The sequence below is a fragment of the Poecilia formosa genome, unplaced genomic scaffold (genome assembly GCF_000485575.1).
Source record: "Poecilia formosa unplaced genomic scaffold, Poecilia_formosa-5.1.2 Scaffold7, whole genome shotgun sequence".
In the NCBI taxonomy this organism is placed as follows: domain Eukaryota; kingdom Metazoa; phylum Chordata; class Actinopteri; order Cyprinodontiformes; family Poeciliidae; genus Poecilia; species Poecilia formosa.
Window position 1 is genome coordinate 1,380,449 of NW_006799946.1, and position 18,212 is coordinate 1,398,660.

General features: G+C 39.8%; 1 protein-coding gene across 1 annotated transcript in view; it reads left to right on the forward strand.

Annotated features, from left to right (window-relative positions):
- LOC103151070 (corticotropin-releasing factor receptor 1-like) overlaps positions 1–18,212 on the forward strand; it is a 78,646-nt gene that overhangs the window by 35,424 nt on the left and 25,010 nt on the right. The window contains exon 5 of the mRNA XM_007570916.2: positions 10,501–10,586. Coding sequence (XP_007570978.1) covers positions 10,501–10,586 — 86 coding nt within the window. The remainder of the gene's footprint in view (positions 1–10,500; positions 10,587–18,212) is intronic.

Consider the following 18,212-nt stretch of genomic DNA (forward strand, 5'->3'; position numbering starts at 1 on the left):
TTTGCCCCCACGGTTGTGCGAGAAACACTGCAGTTTGCTCTCAATTAGTGCAGATAACATGTCCTTTTCTTCTGTGCTGATGCGGGCGTTAATTAGACCCCTGCTTCGGATGCGCAGAGGAGGAAGACGCTTCTTAGCCACAGCCATTGATCCAATAGAATTGGAGAGCTAAGCCACTGTGACGAAATTTGGGTCAGCATATTTGCTTGCAAGGGGCGTACAATTACAGCCACACTTCTGCTCTGTCCCGCATTTTTAGCCGCAGAGGCGACCCTCTGTGTGAGATCGTATTTGTTACCAAGCAGCTTGTTTGTTTGCCCGGTGTGATGTTTAGAATTAAAATTAAAATGCAAAGGGGATAATTTGGGCTCAGCGTGCATGGCTCCAGTGGGATTTTTAACCTTGCTCTTGTCATACACATTATCATGCAGAGGCAGATAACGAAGCAAATGTTACAAATAATATTTACCGTGTCGCGTGCATCTCCTCAAACGAAGAGATGCGACGTGAGCCATCTCAGAGTCTCTGGAGGCATTTTTGGGGTGTTGTGATTGAAACTCGTGGCAGAAGTCCGGTTTGACAGCAGCCTCTACATAAAATCAGCAGTTATTTTAGGGACCTTGAGCTTGCGACCCCGTGCAAAGGCGCTTTACGACGCCGTCAGTGGCTCACATCCTGAGAGGACTGCAGGAGAATGGTAATAAAGAGGTGTTACTGCCACCGTCTCAGCAGAAGGCACAGTGGGAAATCTTATTTCGTCCATGTTGCACGGCCAGCTGAGAGCTTGCCCTGTAAATTTAATAAAGTGAGGTCCGGTTTCCCCACAAAACGTCAGGGATTAACCTTTATGCGCAAACAATGCATAGCATTATCGTTTTGATTACTAATGGAGATAAACATTTTGTTAAATTGTCTAGTTTATGTGTTTCCAGTAATTCTTACAGATGCTTGTTTACATTCTAGCATTTAACATGCTACAATTACAGTTAATTTACTTAGCTCATTTTAACTTAGCAAAGCACATTTGGAGTGCAGCTTCACATAACACAGACACTATTTGATTTGGCATTGTACAGAGAAAGTTTAGCTTAACATATTGAACATACATTTTGGCATAGCACAGAGAGTATAGATTTGCATCGGATGTCATGTCATAGTGCAGATACTTTATCAAGCACAGGGACTCAAAACAGGAAAAGCTCTCCCGATTCCTTTTTATTTCAGGCTTAAAATGTTTCAAAGGTTCAGAGAAATTGGAGATATTCATTGTTCTCGACGTGGTTGGTTATGGTCAAAGAGAAGAAATGAGAGAAGTTATGGCAAAGGACTTTCATTCGGCCTCGGTGACACGTTGATTAGTGGAGGAAGCTCTTTAATACTCACCTCCACTCCAGTGTTGAAACATCTGTGGACTGTGGAGACGGCTGAGTCCCCAGCATAGTTAAAAAAATAAAAAGATTTCTCAACTGGCAGGTACCAGGTCTGGCTCAGAGATGCTGAATTCATTGGACATTATGGGGCTGTCATGAATGACATGCCTTTTCAATCTCGGCCAACAACAAATTTCCCATGGCAGACCAGGGTGGTGTTTTTATTTGGAGCCTTTTGAAAGGAATTAACAGAGGGGAGCAATTACACTTTTCAGCTGCAGTGGAAAAAGGACATTATGACTGACTGTCAGAGCTCGAACTAACAAAGAGCAGTGTAGTTTTTCCCCAGGTTGTGGAACAGAGGACCAGACCTTTATCCTTGCAGAGTCGATGAGGGGGTCATGGGAAATTGATTGCCCAGTCCACATGTGTTTCAAGGCTCTGAAAAATGATTATGACCATACTCCCCCGATGCATCCTTTTGGGGGTTTGCTGCAGGAGTTTGGGACGCTGCGGTCCCTTTACAAGCTTTTTGGTCCCCGATGCGCCAAACCCAGAGCTGTGTAAGCATTCTGGATATTAAGTTCTTCATAATGCAGGGTGGACTCCGTCAGGGCTGCTTCTGGTTTTAATGGACAAAATCTCAAGGCATAGCCTGGTTTGAGAACCCCTGGATCTCATAGTTGCTGTTTCCAGATGTTGTGGTAATGGTGGCATCATCAAGCTATGACCTTCGGAGGTCTCTGGAGCAGTTCACAGTTGACCGACATATTTACTTGTTTTAATGGTTATGTAGTTTATCACGTGGAATGTTTTCTGTTTTACTTTTAGTAGAGATGACAAGCTTGACAAGACTGTTGGAACAAAAGTACTACTGTTGTGAAGGCTCCTTCTAAATCCAGCTAATTTGATTCAGCTGTTATGTGCACTCGAACACATGCTCGGCAAATTCTATTAGAAGTAATGATTAAAGGAGACCCATTAAGCAAATTTCTTTGCACATTTTGTACTTCCATTTGGGTCTTTACTGCTTCTAGAAACAGTCCAAGTGCTAAAAAAATAAAGTAAAATCACCCAGCCGCTTTTTGGCAATAGCTAAATGTTTTGTTGGTGACTGGAAAACAAACCTTTTCAAAAACCTCCCAGTTATTTAGTCACAATGACTGGGCACTGCTTCTCACCTAGCAACCCCAGCCCCTTACCAGCTCTAGCGGAGCTCCGCTCACTTCATTTTTCGAAGATGAGCATGTTTACCCAGCTGGTTCTATCACTGTGTGCGCTGTACAATGGCTGCTGGAAAACACACGGGTTTTGTTGTTATTTGTAATGAACAACATGTGTCCATGGACATTTTCCCAGTCACGGAAAACAGGACTGTTTGGCTTCATTTAACTTGTCAATTTCAATGTCCCAGCCACATTGCCAGAGAAAATTGTACTTTGTGCAAATCCTTTCACGGACTATTTTCAAAACAATCGACAGTACATGGCAGGATTTACCAGCGGACTTCGACTATCCTTACTGCTTGTTGCCAGTCTGCAGATTAAAACCCTCCTGCAGTCCTAGCTTGACGTTCTGGAAGAGCAAGGTAGATGTCACGCTTGGACAACAGGAATGCGATGGGGGTGTGCCGTCAGTTTAAGAAACCATGGATTCTGTGTTAGTCCTAAGATGGTTTCCTCTGTACTTATTAATAAGGTATATTTGGTGTTTGACCTATTGAATTTCTCAGCATTTTTAGAGGGTGTCTCAAATATTTACGTCTCTCACCTACTCACACTCGGTTCATTAAAGAATACTATGACCTCTGCATCCGTCTTCAAGATACACATATTGGATTATTTACAACCACCAGGGTCAACAGTCTCTGTGTGTCAATGGGTAGGATCAACAGACCTGTGGATTCACCGCCAAACATGCCACCATGACTGGGAGATGAGTGAGATCAAATTGTGTTGACTATAGAATCTTGGTTTTGCTGACCACAGATGGCCCTTGTCTGTATGCATAACGTGGCAGTGTTGTGGAGAAATTCACCAGGGTTTCTTTGTGCATCAAGATCTGGGTCACCTCTGGTCATGATTTGAGGGACCCTGACAGCACAGCACTACGTCAGTGCCACCCTTCATCCTCTCGTCTAACTTGTGCTGCAACAGCTCCCTGGTAGTCTTTTTAACAAGGCACGATCAGCAAGGTTGCCCAGTTCTACCCAGATCAAACATCTGTGGAATTGGGTCAGACCTGAACACTAACCATCAACACTCTGGATATCACAGGATAGTTACAATAGCTGTGGGCCACCTTGTCACCGGGCAGGACACTGCGGTTGTTTTATACCATTTTGCACTGAATCATTAGCTTGTGTCTATCCGTGATTTGATGCAACACTGCAGACTACTGATGTGCTTAAAAATAATTTTAAATAAAACTAAAAAATCCTATTATTTAGTATCTCTAAAAGTTGGAGAAGATATTTCAAATATCAGCTGTACCTGAAAGATTTTGCCTTTATGCCTTAAGATCAATTTGATTGTTTCTTCAACTCTTAATAATTGCTGGTGTTAAAATCCACTTTTTTTTAACATCTATCTTGAATGCCACCATATTAATGAGTGATCATATTTTGGTTGTAACTTGACTTCACATCGTTCACTTTTCAGTTCAGTTTGGTTCAGAAATACTTTATTATTATACAACATGCTGTTGTAACTCGTATAATACAAGTTTGGTCAAAGAGTAGTCGTAAATGCTGATCTCTATAAGCAAGAAGGATCTCCTGTAGTTATTTTTGTACAGCATGTTTTTGTCCAATTTCTCTGAAACTGAATTGGCGAGCTCAAAGACCACTAAAAATAACCAGCAAAAGCCTGATTTGTGCATCTCTAACTATATGCAGTACGTTCTTTCTGCTTTGCCACGCTTCCTTTCTGAATCAGTGAAGCTTGTATTATCTTGAAATGCATCATTCCCCTCATAAACAAGAGGCTTGGGTTAATATAGGCTGGAGAACAGCACTAGTGGAGCATCACGTATGTGAAAGTTACCAATTCAATGTGTAACACTTCACCTCTGCACCTTCACCAGTCCTGGTCCTGAACTTGGATAATGAGCATTCTTCGTTCAGACCAGAGAATTTGATGTTTCAGTGTGATCTCACATTTTCAATGGCCAGATTTCTGAATAATTCTCCATTTCACCTTAAAGCCTAAGCTAAAATGTACTACGGCCCAGAAAGCACTGAATCGTCTCTAGGGCTGGTTATAATCCTTCCTTGTTTGATGGACATAACGTATTTTTCGTACTACTTGTTTCCCACGTTTTGAACGATGCGGCTTATATCCCGGTGCGGCTTTTCTGTGGATTTTTTTTTTTTCAACCTCCAGAGGGCTCTTTAGCAGGAAGTGAATCATTTGAAGTCAAAATTGGAAATCAAAGAAGAAAGTGCTAATTTTCATTTAGAGCAAGCACATGTTAGCAACAGGCACGACGGAGAAATGTTTTCAAACTCACCCCCTCATCATGGAAACTACACGAAGAAGTTAATGTGATGCAGCTTTTAAGTTGAAGGCTATCAATCTGACAGTACAGATCGATAGCCACTGTACGTAAGCTTGGCGTGAAGGAATCCATGGTTGGAGACGCAGGTTCTGCGTGAGGTGCGCTCTGTAGTCCGGAAAATACGGTAATTGAATTTTCTGGATACAGAACTGAACTTTTCTCCCTGATGATAGTTTCCTAAAGTCTTACTGACCCCAATGCAAAGATAACCACAACAGATATGCATCCCTTTCACGATGCAGCGCTGCCTGAAGGCTTGGTTCAGTATTTGTTTTCATGCTTTTCCCATGAGCCATGTAATGATGGTTCTTTTAATTAATGTGTTAAGCAAAACATGATGAAATCAGTTTTCACTGGGATGCATTTCTTCACACAAACCTTTGTAGGGATGTAAGCCCCTCCCCATCGTTCTCTTTATAAGACTCGGCCTTTGTTCCATGTTGTTTTTACAAGCAATCCTGTGACTGTCCTGATGCCAGTTAATATAATTACCAGTGAAATGTTCCATGAGACGTTTGTAATTGCATTACAAAGTCCCACTGTTTTCTCGTCCCTGTCTCAAATATTTGTTGACAAAGCCATATGAGAATCTTACTGTATGCGTGGTTCTTTTATTATTTATTGTCATCACTTTAAGTCAACTTTTTTTATATATAAAGACAGGGTGCAGGACAAGCCCTTTCTTTCTCCAAAGCCTTTCATCATCACGGGTTATTGTTTTATTTTGATTCTTTAGGGGAAGGGGGGTTTTCTTGCATGCTCAGAGGTTCCCTCTTTGCAAAAGTAATCAGTTTTCATAGTGAAACCTGTGAAGATGGTTGCGATACTGCGCTTGAGAAATGTTTGTGTATCGTTTTCCGCGCTTACTGTGTCACCCTCCTCCCTTCTGTTTTGCTTATCTCAGCCAAATGCATTCTAATGATACATCAGCACTCGACATACACACGAGACACCGATATAAATCTTCCTCCTCACTTTTCCTTCGCGAAGCAACGGAGGTTCCCGAATCGCACAGCTCAGATCTGTCGCATCTGTAGCAGCAGGAAGCATCACTAATTGTATAAGCAGCAAATGAAATTGTTGCCTTTGTCGTTAAATCAATCTTAATTAGCTGCGGCTATTAAACCCTTCTCCTCTCCTCAGATGCAAGCTGTCAGACAATGTCAAAAAGAAGAAGAAAGCCCACTTCATTACCTTATTACATATGAGCTGCGTGGAGGAACAGACTGCATATGCTTAACTGCTATAAATCATTCTGAGTGCAGTGCCAGGAAGAATTCATTTCAAGGTCTCGCTGCTTTGTTTGAAAGCTTCAACATTTGTTCCTCAAAGCTTCTGGCTGCACGACTGGGACGTCTTTGAGACTTGCTTAAAATTATCTCTGGAAAAGAATGGGATTGAATTGCAGTGTGTTTTACTTCATTCATTAAGCAAGAAATTGAAACGAAAATGCGTTTTGTAGCTGAGAAAAAAGTAAGGACACCATTTTGCGGCATTTTGGTTGAGCTAACTTCAGTGAGCTCTTTTTTTTAGCATCAAGCAGTCTTTGACACTAGTGTGAGAAATGGTGTCAAAGAAAATCTTGTCCCATTCCTTTTTTTTTTTTTTTTTTTTAGCATCAAGTAGTCTTTGACACTAGTGTGAGAAATGGTGTCAAAGAAAATCTTGTCCCATTCCTGATATCTGAAGGGTTTTTTTTTTGTTTTGTTTTTTTAAACGTACAGCCTGTTTGAAATCCCTGCAGAGAATCTCAATGAAATCATGAACAAGGCCCTCACACAGACCTTACATTTTCTGATTGTTTTTATTCTCAAAACTTGTCATGTTCAATGATCCAGTTCTGCTTCAACTTTGACCTTTTTGACAGATCTCACATTTTCCTCCATTCATCTCTGATACAGTAGAATTCGTGGTGCATTCTCTGAGAGCTGGCCAAGTCAACCACCAAACATTAAACAGCTGCCGGACAGATCACCGTAGGAGGTTTAAAGTTTATTTCAAACATTTCCTCTGGTCTGATGTCCAGACTTTATGAACTCATGTGTCTAAAGAAGATTATTCCAGAAGTCCTGGTTTGTTCTCTCTGGCAACCTTACTCAGAGACTCTCAAAGCTTGTTGCAAACAGTTTTTATTTTGAGAAAACTTGAATTATCTTTAAAAAATTAAGAGATGCAGCATTGAGTGGTATAAGAGTACATATTTTTTAGCAAGTTTTCTCTCTCTTTTTCATTTTTGTTTGGGAATTCCCTTGTTTTTAACCTGCTGACTTGCAGCCTCCAGCAGCCATGCGCTCACAAACCCTCTATAAAAAGAACAGCGGGAACATTTTAAAGACTGCAATTTGCAGTGAGTTTAAAACCGTGTTTTTTAAGAGTGCCACACCTTGAAGCCATTTTCAAAACTATCCTCTGTGACCTCATTGATGCATCTTTGTTTATATTAGCTTCTACACAATTGCTTTGCGCGCCAGCTTTGTTTTTCTAAATGGGACGCAATGTGACTTTATTGCTTCGGCTACAATATATTTGCATGAAGCCTGAACAAAGAGCCCCGAGGGCAGCTGTGTACTCTTTCAATGTTATGCAAGTGTGGCTTGAGTAAAAGGTGAAAATTAGAGATTTTATGGAGAACGGGGTCTACAGATAAAATAAAAGCTGAATAAAATCGATTTATCTCAGGGAAATGAAGTGGTTACAAATTAAATATAGATAAAAATAAACAAAAAATAACACAGGTGGTAAACTTTTACAGTGCACTCAAATCTTTTAAGGTACCCTTGAAAGTATTTTTGAAACTGACTTTATGAATTAGTATTTTTTTTTTTCAGACCGTTGAGTACACAACGTTGTTCTGACTTTGACGTAATTCTCCACAGGCAGATTTTAAAGCTCTCTAGGATATTGCATTTGTGGTTTAGGGAATATCACAAGCCAGGTAATCTTGATTGGGTCTGACAGTCCCTTTACAGTGTCAACCTGCTATTTTTACCCAGCTCATTGAACATTAATGCCCTCAGGCAACCCAATCCCATTTTATCTCTGGCCCGCCCCAAACATTTTTAGTTATTAAAACATACATTCTGGGTCATCAGCCCCCCAGCTCCGGTATCCACCTTCATACTGATGGGATTTTTTTTTCATATACACTCCTAAAGAGCTTATCTCTGAAGGAGATGCCGTTGTGAAGTTGTAATATTTCCCGATTTTGATATATTTGAATTTTTTTAACCACAAACTTCCCTTCTGCAAGGAAAAAAACAACAAAAAACTGTCACCAGGAAGACATTCGATGACCCACGGAGGCGACCGGTCACAAGCTCAGGGTCCAAACTGTCTATTAAACCTCTGTGAAAAATATCCTTGTGCAGAACGAAGTGTCAGCCGGTCTGCTTTCGCCGCTCACCAGGCTGACAGAGAACCTGACCTGAAGATGAATAATCCCTCAAACCCGTGCTGAATTTTTTATGCTGCAGCCACGTAACATTATTATGGCAGAAGTAAGTCGGCACATGAAGATCGGCCGTAGCGCTCACGTTCACGCCGCTCGAAGCCCGAGAGGGACATTTGCTCCCTAGCAGCCTGACATTTATGATTATATCTGGGAAAAAAAAAAAAAAAAGATTGATCAGTATGAGAGCGAAGGGAATGAGTTACAGTAAAATCTAAAGGTTACATCTTTCAGATGCTTTCATGTCATTTCTTTATCTGCTTTAAAGAAGAGAAATTGTTTTTTTTCTGCATTCTAAAAATGTATTCTGACTTTCAAATCCATTTCATTTAAAGGAAGTGAAAAGTTGTATCACCTTGCAGATTTATTCTCGTTTTGCCTTTTTGTCAAGAAAAATGTCTTATTATAGAAGATAAGTAGATATGAAGTGTTTTTAAATTATATTTCATTTATATTTGAAAGCAGTTGTTTGTTAAATTATAAATTATGCTATTAATATGTTTTTGAACAGCTACGTTTAATTTCCCACATGTTACTTGTGTACACATGTCTGATATTAATATTTGTAGTGACCTGCAGTGTTAAAGTGTGATTAACAGACAAAGGCAGAAGAAAATTGCATTTCAGGCCCTAATTAGCTGGTCATTTACAAAATACCAGATGCAGGAATTTACTGGTTTATAGCTAAGGTTATATTAGGAAAAAGTTGTTCACTTTATTTAACTTTAAATTACTTCTTTCCATGCCTTTGAGCTCCACATTGTCCTTTTTCATTTCTTTCATTTAATGCATGTGCTGAGCTATGATCCAGCAAGTCTGCTTGAAAAATTGAATTTTCCTCATCATTTGTCACTTCTTTCATCACAGCTCCTTCCAATATTCCATAGCTGCTCTATCAAGTGGTGGGTAGCATTTTTATTTCCTGCCAGAAAATAAATAAAACCCAAGCTTATTATTTGACTTTGGTCCTTTTTTTTCTTTTTTTTCCTCTCATTTAACAGTGGAGATGTTTTGGGAATATGCTGACAGTGATTGAGGCTAATGTGATGCGGAAATACATGTTTAATGTAGGTCATTTGAGAATAAATCGGGGCTAAACGTACAATTTAACGGCAAAGTTGAGGCACAGAGTGGTACACTACCCTGAGAGCGAACGTGTGAAAAATCACAGCTTTTACAAATACCTCTAATGACATCTCTTCTTATTAATATCAAAAGCGGAAAAAGGTCACGGTGACACAACGAGCGGAAAATTCCATTTACAGACTTGGACAAATGTAGATGTGTAAAAAACTAAAAAAAATACTCCAGTATCGTATGTATTTTATGGAGAACGTGTGCACAGAGAAAATAAAAAAAATAAATATTTTTTTCTCTGGGAAATGAAGAAATTACAGATTAAATATAGATAAAAACCCAGGTTCTGAATTTTATTTTAAATATATACCCCCTTAGAAATCAGTTTAAAATTACAGAATAAAAAAAAATATATATATATACTTTTATTTGATTAATCCAATAAAGGAATCCAAATGTAGCAAATCTTTGTTTTTAGCTAAATCACCAGCAGCTGGGCTGGTTGAAGACCCACGTCCATCTCGCCACCCAGTCGTGTGGGTGCATTTCCCCTCCAAATCTCCTGCTCGATTGCACGGCGTCGTGAAATTTTCTATGCCGGAATATTTGAAATGAAATTGTGTGTTTCAACAAAATGAAAAATTTGAAAGCTTACGACCAAGAAAACACAAATGATTAACCGTGACGCAAAATATCTCATCCTAGAAACCCTACGTTTTTAAGAAACCTGAGTGCTCCAACAATACGTCTCTCCAAATGTTCCCACCTTGTGAAGTGTTATAGGAGAATACTAAGAGCCGTCCCATTAACAAAGATGTTTTCCTGCATTGTTCGTTGCGAGATTATGCTGCTGCAAATGAGCACTGAATTTTTTTTTTTTTTCCCTAGGACTTTTTTACACATCTTTACAAGGAGCGCAATCGAATTTGTCTTGTGGTGTATGTTACATTTCTAAGCTAGGTGCTAAAATATTACTCAAACAGAAAACAAGTCACTTCAGCCCTTATGAATAATCTCTTGTTTGTTTTTGTCTTGCCCTCCGTGCAGATAACGTTTATAGGAAATGTCTTGAAAATGGGACGTGGGCGCTGAAGGGGAACTACTCCATGTGTAAGGCCATACTTCATGAGGAGGTAAGACTTGACAGTGTGCTGTTTGCATGCATGTCTCCTGATTAATGGGGCCTTTTGGAGTTCGTCTTCAAAGCAGGGACCCTGCACTTTAATCAGAAAAAAAAAAACCCGACAACAGCAACAACAAAGGCAAGGTTAGGAGTGGAAGGAGCCGTTTGGCTTCAGGCGTATTTATAGTAAATATGGACTCAGGGTTTGGTTTCTCAAAGATTGCGTCCTCAGAGACGCTCAAGGGGGATGTGGGGGGGAGTCTAAAAATAAAAGTATCGACTGTGCATCGCCCATGAGCGTCACTGGGAGGAATCTGCTTCAAAGCACAATGAGTGAGTTTGAATGTGCATTGTAGGATGACTTTAGAGCCATCTTGCCTTGGTTGCATGACTTGTTTCATGGGTTAGTGGGAGCTCCTACTCCTTTTCATCAACTTTTTCCCTTTTTAAAACTGTTTCTTGTCTATATTCCATAAAATGAACAGCAGCAGTGATCGTTTCCCTCCTAAGTGTTTTCCCTAGAGAGCCGCATGGATTCTGCTGCTCTGATCCTGCTATGCTCCAGATTTTTATCCCTGCACATGTTGCTGTTATCTATTTGCACAATTTTTTATTTATTTTTTATTTTTTTGTCTCAGCCTCCACCTGGATGGTTCATTGTTATTACGTGACGAGCGCTTATTTTAATTAGGACAGAGCTACCGACTGAACACTCTGACCCAAATCAGGCTGTGACAATTAGACGTCTGATGGATTTGCGCTGTACGTAAAATACAGAATTACACGATGGAAACATGTGACTCGGCGCGCTTGCTTTGCTCCGCCCGACCATCTGTTGAATCCAAATTTTGCACACGCAGGCTGTGCAAATAGCGTACGTTTACTGATGATTATTCCCAGAAAAGACGATCTTGAGTGTTGCATCAAGCGAAAGTGGTGGATGCTTCCCTAACTGATGTATTTTTTTTTTTTCCAGAAGTTTCACTTGTTGGTTATGTGCCCAGTCAGGCATAACCAAGCAGTGTGTTGTTGTTGTTTGAATCACTCATCTATCAGAGCTATTTAGAAATGGATAAAATATCAGCCCATCCACAAGTTAAGCTAAAACTGGAAGCGAAGGGCTTTCACCGACAGGTCTGGAGATTAGAAACTCTACAGATTCTTCTAGTGAAGAGAAGATGTGATCCAAGCAGAATGAAGAGTCATTCTTCTTCAGAATATTATCAAGAATCAAAACCGATCACAAGATGTTCTACTCTAGAAGTTCAGTTCGTCTTTGAGCACACTCAGAAAACGTGGTAAATATTAGCTGTAATCCGTCTTGGGAACACTGAGGCATTCCAAGGCGAGAGCCGGGAGATTTGCCCCAAGAGAAGACAGTCCCTGCTTTTTTCTTCTTGCAACAGTTCGGAGGAGAGAGAGGGGGCGAAAAAGCAAATACCAGAAATAAAGGCAGGAAGTAGGTGGAACAAAATTACTTTATTAAATTAACTGGAAACAAAAGAAGCTGTCTTAGCAGTAAATCAAGAAGAAAAGCAGAGCTTCGTGGGGGATGAAACGAACCATTGCAGTATCGGACGACTGAGACGAGATGAGCATCTGACTGAATAGGCTGAGAGATTTAAAGACTAACAAAGGACAGGTGGGCTGATTAGCGACGGACCATCTGTCTGCAGAGATCAGAACGTAAGAAAGTAAACATAAACGAGCAAAGAAAAGAAAACAGGGAGACAGAATCTAATCAAAAAGATAAAATTATACAACATCGAGAGAACAGTAAGAAGTATTTTCTCTGCAGCCGAGCATCAAAAACTGAGCAAAATAAGAATACCGGACTTAAAGTTGTTTCAGTCTCATATCCACTTATCTCAGATATTACTGTCGCGTTTGTTTGGCTTCAACAACTCACCAATCACCGTCCTCGATTCCCACTGTCTGTTTTTTCCCTTCAGGAAAAGCGACTTTAATGAGCACAGTGCTGCTCTTATTTGCTATCACCATAGAAAATCAGGCATCTTCTGCGGTTCAGAGGTCAGATGAAAAGGAGATTGTTCTCCAGTTCTCATCTGATTTAAGATATTCCTTTGGGAAAGTTGCTGTGTGGCACAGTCGTCCGGAGTATTGATCAAATGTTGATTTAATGGCGCTTTCCCTGCACATGAATTGTGAGCGCTTTAACCTCACAGCTACCTCTGTGACCATAAATCAATGATGAATTAACAGCTTCTGGTTGCGGGAGCGGGGCTGTGGAGGTGCGCAGGATGTGACTCTAATTCAAAGAGGTACCTCTTTGAATTATCCGTAGTAGTTTATGTTTTTTCAGCAGATTCAAAGCTCTAAAACTAGCAATGCTGGCAAAAAATACAAGATTACTGCTCTTGGTTGATGCGCGATACTTTTCTTTTGAAGCTGGAGATAGAAATCACAGCTATCTACTGAACTTTGTTTGTGACTTTGAGGAGGAAGATTCTGGAGCTAAAAAGCACCAGATTTAGTACTTTGCTACATTTTCCTCGGCTCCACTTTTAGCTTGAATTCTTCAAGGCACGGACTACAGTAATGCAGAATAATACTCTTAATTATTCCCATCCTAACCTAATCATGTAGTAGATGGCAGCTCAGCTTTGTGCGATGTCGTGCAACGTTTGTTTTCACCCAAAATATTATCAGTAAACCTGATTACCTTTTTAAAAAACCTACAACTGTGGATATGTGGTTGTTTGTGAGAAACTTTTTTATTAGTAAACTCAATAAGGAAGTGTTGTGATTTGTTCCTTCTTTCAGAAATGTCTGAATCCTTTAGTTTAGTTTCTTTTTTTTTTCTTTTTTTTTGGCTGCTGATAGAAAGATTTCTTGCAGCCCTGAAGTCTGGATGCTGACATGGCGACTTCACAACCTTTATGTTATTCTTCTTTGGTAGCTGCTTTGTTGGCTTAGCGGTGCACCTTAAGTAATGCAAATTTAATTCAAAAATACTTTAGTTATCCCAAAGGGAAATTAGTAGTTGTTTTAACTCATATTAGTTGTTTTAACTCATATTACGCAAGGATCTTTAAAGATTCACTGTGAATGGTAATGCTGTGCTGTGCGGTAGCAGTCAGTCTTGCACCAAATCTGGGGAGGCCTCTGACTGAAGACTGTTGCTGGTTGACAGTGTTGTGACTCAATTTCCACGGAGCAGCAACAACTTTCCAAAAATGTGTCCTTAACGACTCCATCAGTCGGTAGCGAGCAATGCTAATCCACCTCCTTTGCTTTTTTGCTCCTCTTTAAGTCTCTGGCCGTGTGGTTAGAAAGTCGGTTAGAAAGAGACGATGGAGATGGGGATATGATCAGTGGAAGAGATGGTGGGTTGAGTTGATGCATAACGGCCTGATTTATGTCTAATTTAGTCGCAGCTCTTTATCCAAAGCCATTAAGACACACTCCTCTCATGAACAAAAACAGTTTGTTTTTGTTCATGAGAGTACAGCTGTAGTTGTACTCTCTGAAGTACAGCTGTAGTTGTTCAGGTACTGTGTGCTTTTTAAAAAAATAATTTATATGTTTTGGGAAATTATGGGAATGCAAGTTGTGATTTTTTTCCCCAATACACATAGTATTTTTAGGCTTTATACAGAGCTGTGCAATAGTTGAATTACAATCTTGCAATATCAGTATGTAGTAATATAGGGTGTTTGTTATTTAAAGCACCAGACATGGAGATTCAGTATGACAGTAATATTTATTTTTGTTTGTTGGATTGACGTCCACTCCCCTTGATGTAACAGAATTTGCTGGCTTAGTTGCAAAAGTTCAAATTTTGAGACACCGCAGGCTAGTCATGATCGATATTGCCCAAGTAGCATTTAGCAGTATTTCTGTAACTCAATTTAACCGAATCTGTAACCGAATCTGTTACTGTGCAGCACTATTTTTGTGAGTGTAAAATGACAACGTTTGCCCCTTTGTGGTCTGCAAGAACTCTACCACAATTAGATGTGTGCAGTGTGGTTTGAAAAGCCAGAATATTGAGCTGTTAAGTACATTTTTTTTTCATTCTTCCTCTAAGAGACAGGACTTCATATTTCCTGTCGGGGGCTGTATGCGTTAGTGGAATCAGTATCTGCTGGTTTATTGACAGTAAGAAGCGTATAAAATATCACCTCCTTTGATATTTTTATCCTCTCTCTGCAGGCATGTCCTTTGGTTGCAGCCATCAAACGTCTGCGGAGATGTAGAAACGCTGTTCCAACTGAAACCCGTCAGTTAGGGCTTTTAAAAAAAAAAAAGTTAGACTCTGATGTTCAATCGATCCAGACAGAAGATGGATATAGAGTGTCTGACCTTTGAAAATTGTTTGTTTTTTCCTGCTTTTGTAGCCGTGAAATAAATCACCAGCTGCCAGCCGCAGAGTGACTGACACGGAGGGGAAGGAGCTTCTCTGTGAAGGTGTTTGAGTCGGCATTTTTAAATGGCTGAATGTCAGGGGCATCTTAGATCTGAGCGAACAGAACCAAAACCAGCCAGAGGACGACACGTCGGTGTTGACTTTGATCCCTCGTTTTATTAATGAAGGAAGAAGTTGGTTCTGCGCGTGGCAGGAAACCTCAGCTACACTCGGAACCTTTAATGGTGGTGTCAGTCGTTCCGCATGAACGACTGACAACTGGTATAACTAAAGCTATACCAACTCGATAATAAGCCGACTGCTGCGGTAATACGTACTGGAGGAGGCAAACGTTCAAAGGTCCTTCTAGGCAGACAAAATGAGTGGATCAAACGCTTATTAGGAAGTTTGTTTGAGTAGATAAAACCGTTATTCCCTTTTTGGGTGCTGCCTGCGGTTGTTTTCTCAGTGTCTTTGTGGTAGACAGAAAGTGTGTCAGGTTTAGTTTTGCCTCTCGTGGCCCACATACTTTGAGTCCTGAGGCTGGTGGTGAGAGGGTCTTATATTATCCTCTTGTTGTCTCTCAAGCCCATCCCTGGTTTCTGCATTTTAAAGCCCCCTGTGTTCTTGAGTTATGTCCCTGAAGGGTTACTCAGCCCGGCACAAGGCAGTGTCTGGTACTGGACTATTTAGTGTTTTTCAAGAAGAAGACCACCCTTCCTAACTTCTGCTTTCATTCCATAAAACTGCCGGAGCAAGGCTTGCTTAACGAGGTGTTTCTTTTACATAAGTTTATTGGATATCTAGTGATTATAAGGTGGAAAAGCTCTAGTTAGAAAACAGCAGCTTGCTGAGAATAATTAGGTCAAACAAGTACAGAACTACATGCAGTCGAAAAGAGATTTTTCCCATTAGAGATTTCTGCTGGTTTTGTTTATCGTCTCACTTAAACGTTTCAGACCCTCAAGAAAAAGAAAAAGGAAAAAATCACAATATCAATCAAAGATAAGCTGAGTAAATCCTAAATAATTTTTTCAGTGATGATTTAATTAATTACAGGATTAAACCTATTCAGATCAACCTAGTTCTGTGTGAAAAGTAATTTCCCCAAACCGGATAACTGCTTGTGCTGTTTCTGGTGGCAATAACTGGCATTTATTATTTATTTTTTTTATATATATATATATCATTGTGGAGGCATTGTTTTAATTTAGCCAAGGAGGGACAGGAGTGTTTAAGATCACACTGCAACACCTAAATCACTGTAAAACACTGAAACTGAGGACGTCGTCACAAAAGACTAAACAGTGCAATTAAAAATATTTTTGAGCATGTTAATTGGTGTGGCATCTACTCCTCTAATGTTAAAAGGTAATTCAAAAAGCAGTAAAACTATCATGAGTGATAGTGATGATTTAGTATACTCTGGCAATGGCCAATTTTGTCAAAAAACAAAAAAAATTAAAAACATTGGTTTGTAACTGTTTCTAAAACATTTTTCTGGGTCTTTGAATGTCAACACCTGGTGTTTGGATGCAACTGGGGAAAAAAATCCTCCATGAATCCCATTCGGAGGATCATCCATAAATGTTGTTCATTGTTCTGAAAATGCCAATTTGCATCGCACGTTTGTAATCTGATGACATCGAAACATCTGCTTTCAGGCAGATGAAGGCAAACGCTCAGAAACCTTGCTGCCCTACCGTCCTCCAACTCTGAATTTACCGGAGAGAGGCTCAAGCGTGTTGCAGGAAGTTTATATTTAAATGGGTGAAATGATGTGGCTACGCGTTGGATTTTTGTCTGTGGAAAATCAAACCAGTTCTTTGGTGGTTTCCCACTGAACTGAGCCGCAAACTGCCGCTGAAGCTTAACAAGCACTAGAAATACAGCAGCCACGGGTCAAACCGGAGGGATTACACATTTCTGAAAGCAAAAACTGATTATCACTCGGAACTGTGCATGTGACATGAGTTTTGGATTGAAATATATATTTGAAATTAATTAAAAACTGTCATTTGTTGTTCATTCAGCTCAGACAGCTCAGCCTTTATCAGAAAACCAACCGATCACAGTGACTGTGATCCACCTCTGACCCCGACGGTATTATAATCCAATGATTCATTCAAGAAGAGCTTCATTTCCACATCTCTTCCTGTGCTGGTTATCAAAGCCTCCAGCAGACATCAGGGATGATGTGGAGTCAGAAAGAAAAGAGCTGTTGACATCTTGCTCTGTGTCCACAGCATCCTTATTAAGAGCCGCAGATTTGAGCCGGGGAACCAAAACACAGTGAAACAGATGACTCGCTTCAGAGTGGATGGGGTAGGGATTAAACATGCCCGCATTTAATCTCAGGATAGACACCAGCAGGTTACGTAAATTCCTTCACAGCACAGATTAATGCTGGTAGTGTTGGGGCCAAATCCAATGACAATGGTTATCAAAGTCGCGGACAGTAGTATAAGTCTCCAATTTACGTGGAGATGTGAATTTATTTAGTCTGAACTCTTTGGAATTGGTCTCAGATGAAATCAGCAGAGGAGAAGCTTCTGATTTTAGCCATGAATCTTGAAAATCTTGTGAAATATTTTCTCTGTGGTGACTTTGAAGGGTCATGTATTAGTGATTGGGCCTATCATCTCTTGTCTCATTCTAAGATCTGTGTCTGAGGTAAGTGTTGGCATTCTCTGTTGCAACGTTTTCTTCTCTCAGAACCAAAAAAAGGTGACAAATGAAAAATTCAGCTAAAAAAAAATAAATAAAAGAATCAGGTATGCAAAGAAGCAGCTGCCCTAAGACCTCAAATAGTAATCATATTTTAGTCATAAAATCTGTTTTCAGCTTTCATAGCTGTTTCTAATTCTTCTATTTTTGCCTTTCACAATGGTGTTTTGAAATGTATCCTTTCTATGTATATAAAAATACTGCATTTAATACAAATAATAAATGATTGACGTTTGGTTGAAAAGAAAATCACACTATTCAAGACCATCAAAAACAACAGAAAGTCTAAATAAAAAGTTCACATTCAGAAAACACTTCACTGTTATCACAACTTGTTGTGGTTAAATTCAACAAAGCAAAAATGCTAAGTCATAAGAAGTCTTAGAGAGTCACCCGACGAACTACATGAATTTATTGGCTGTTGAAACCGATTCCCAAATCTGAAAATTATCATGTGGTGAGGTGCAATTTGACCAAAGACACAACAAACGGCAAAATTCATAAAAAGAAGCAGCAAAGAAACAAGACTGTAAGACAAAA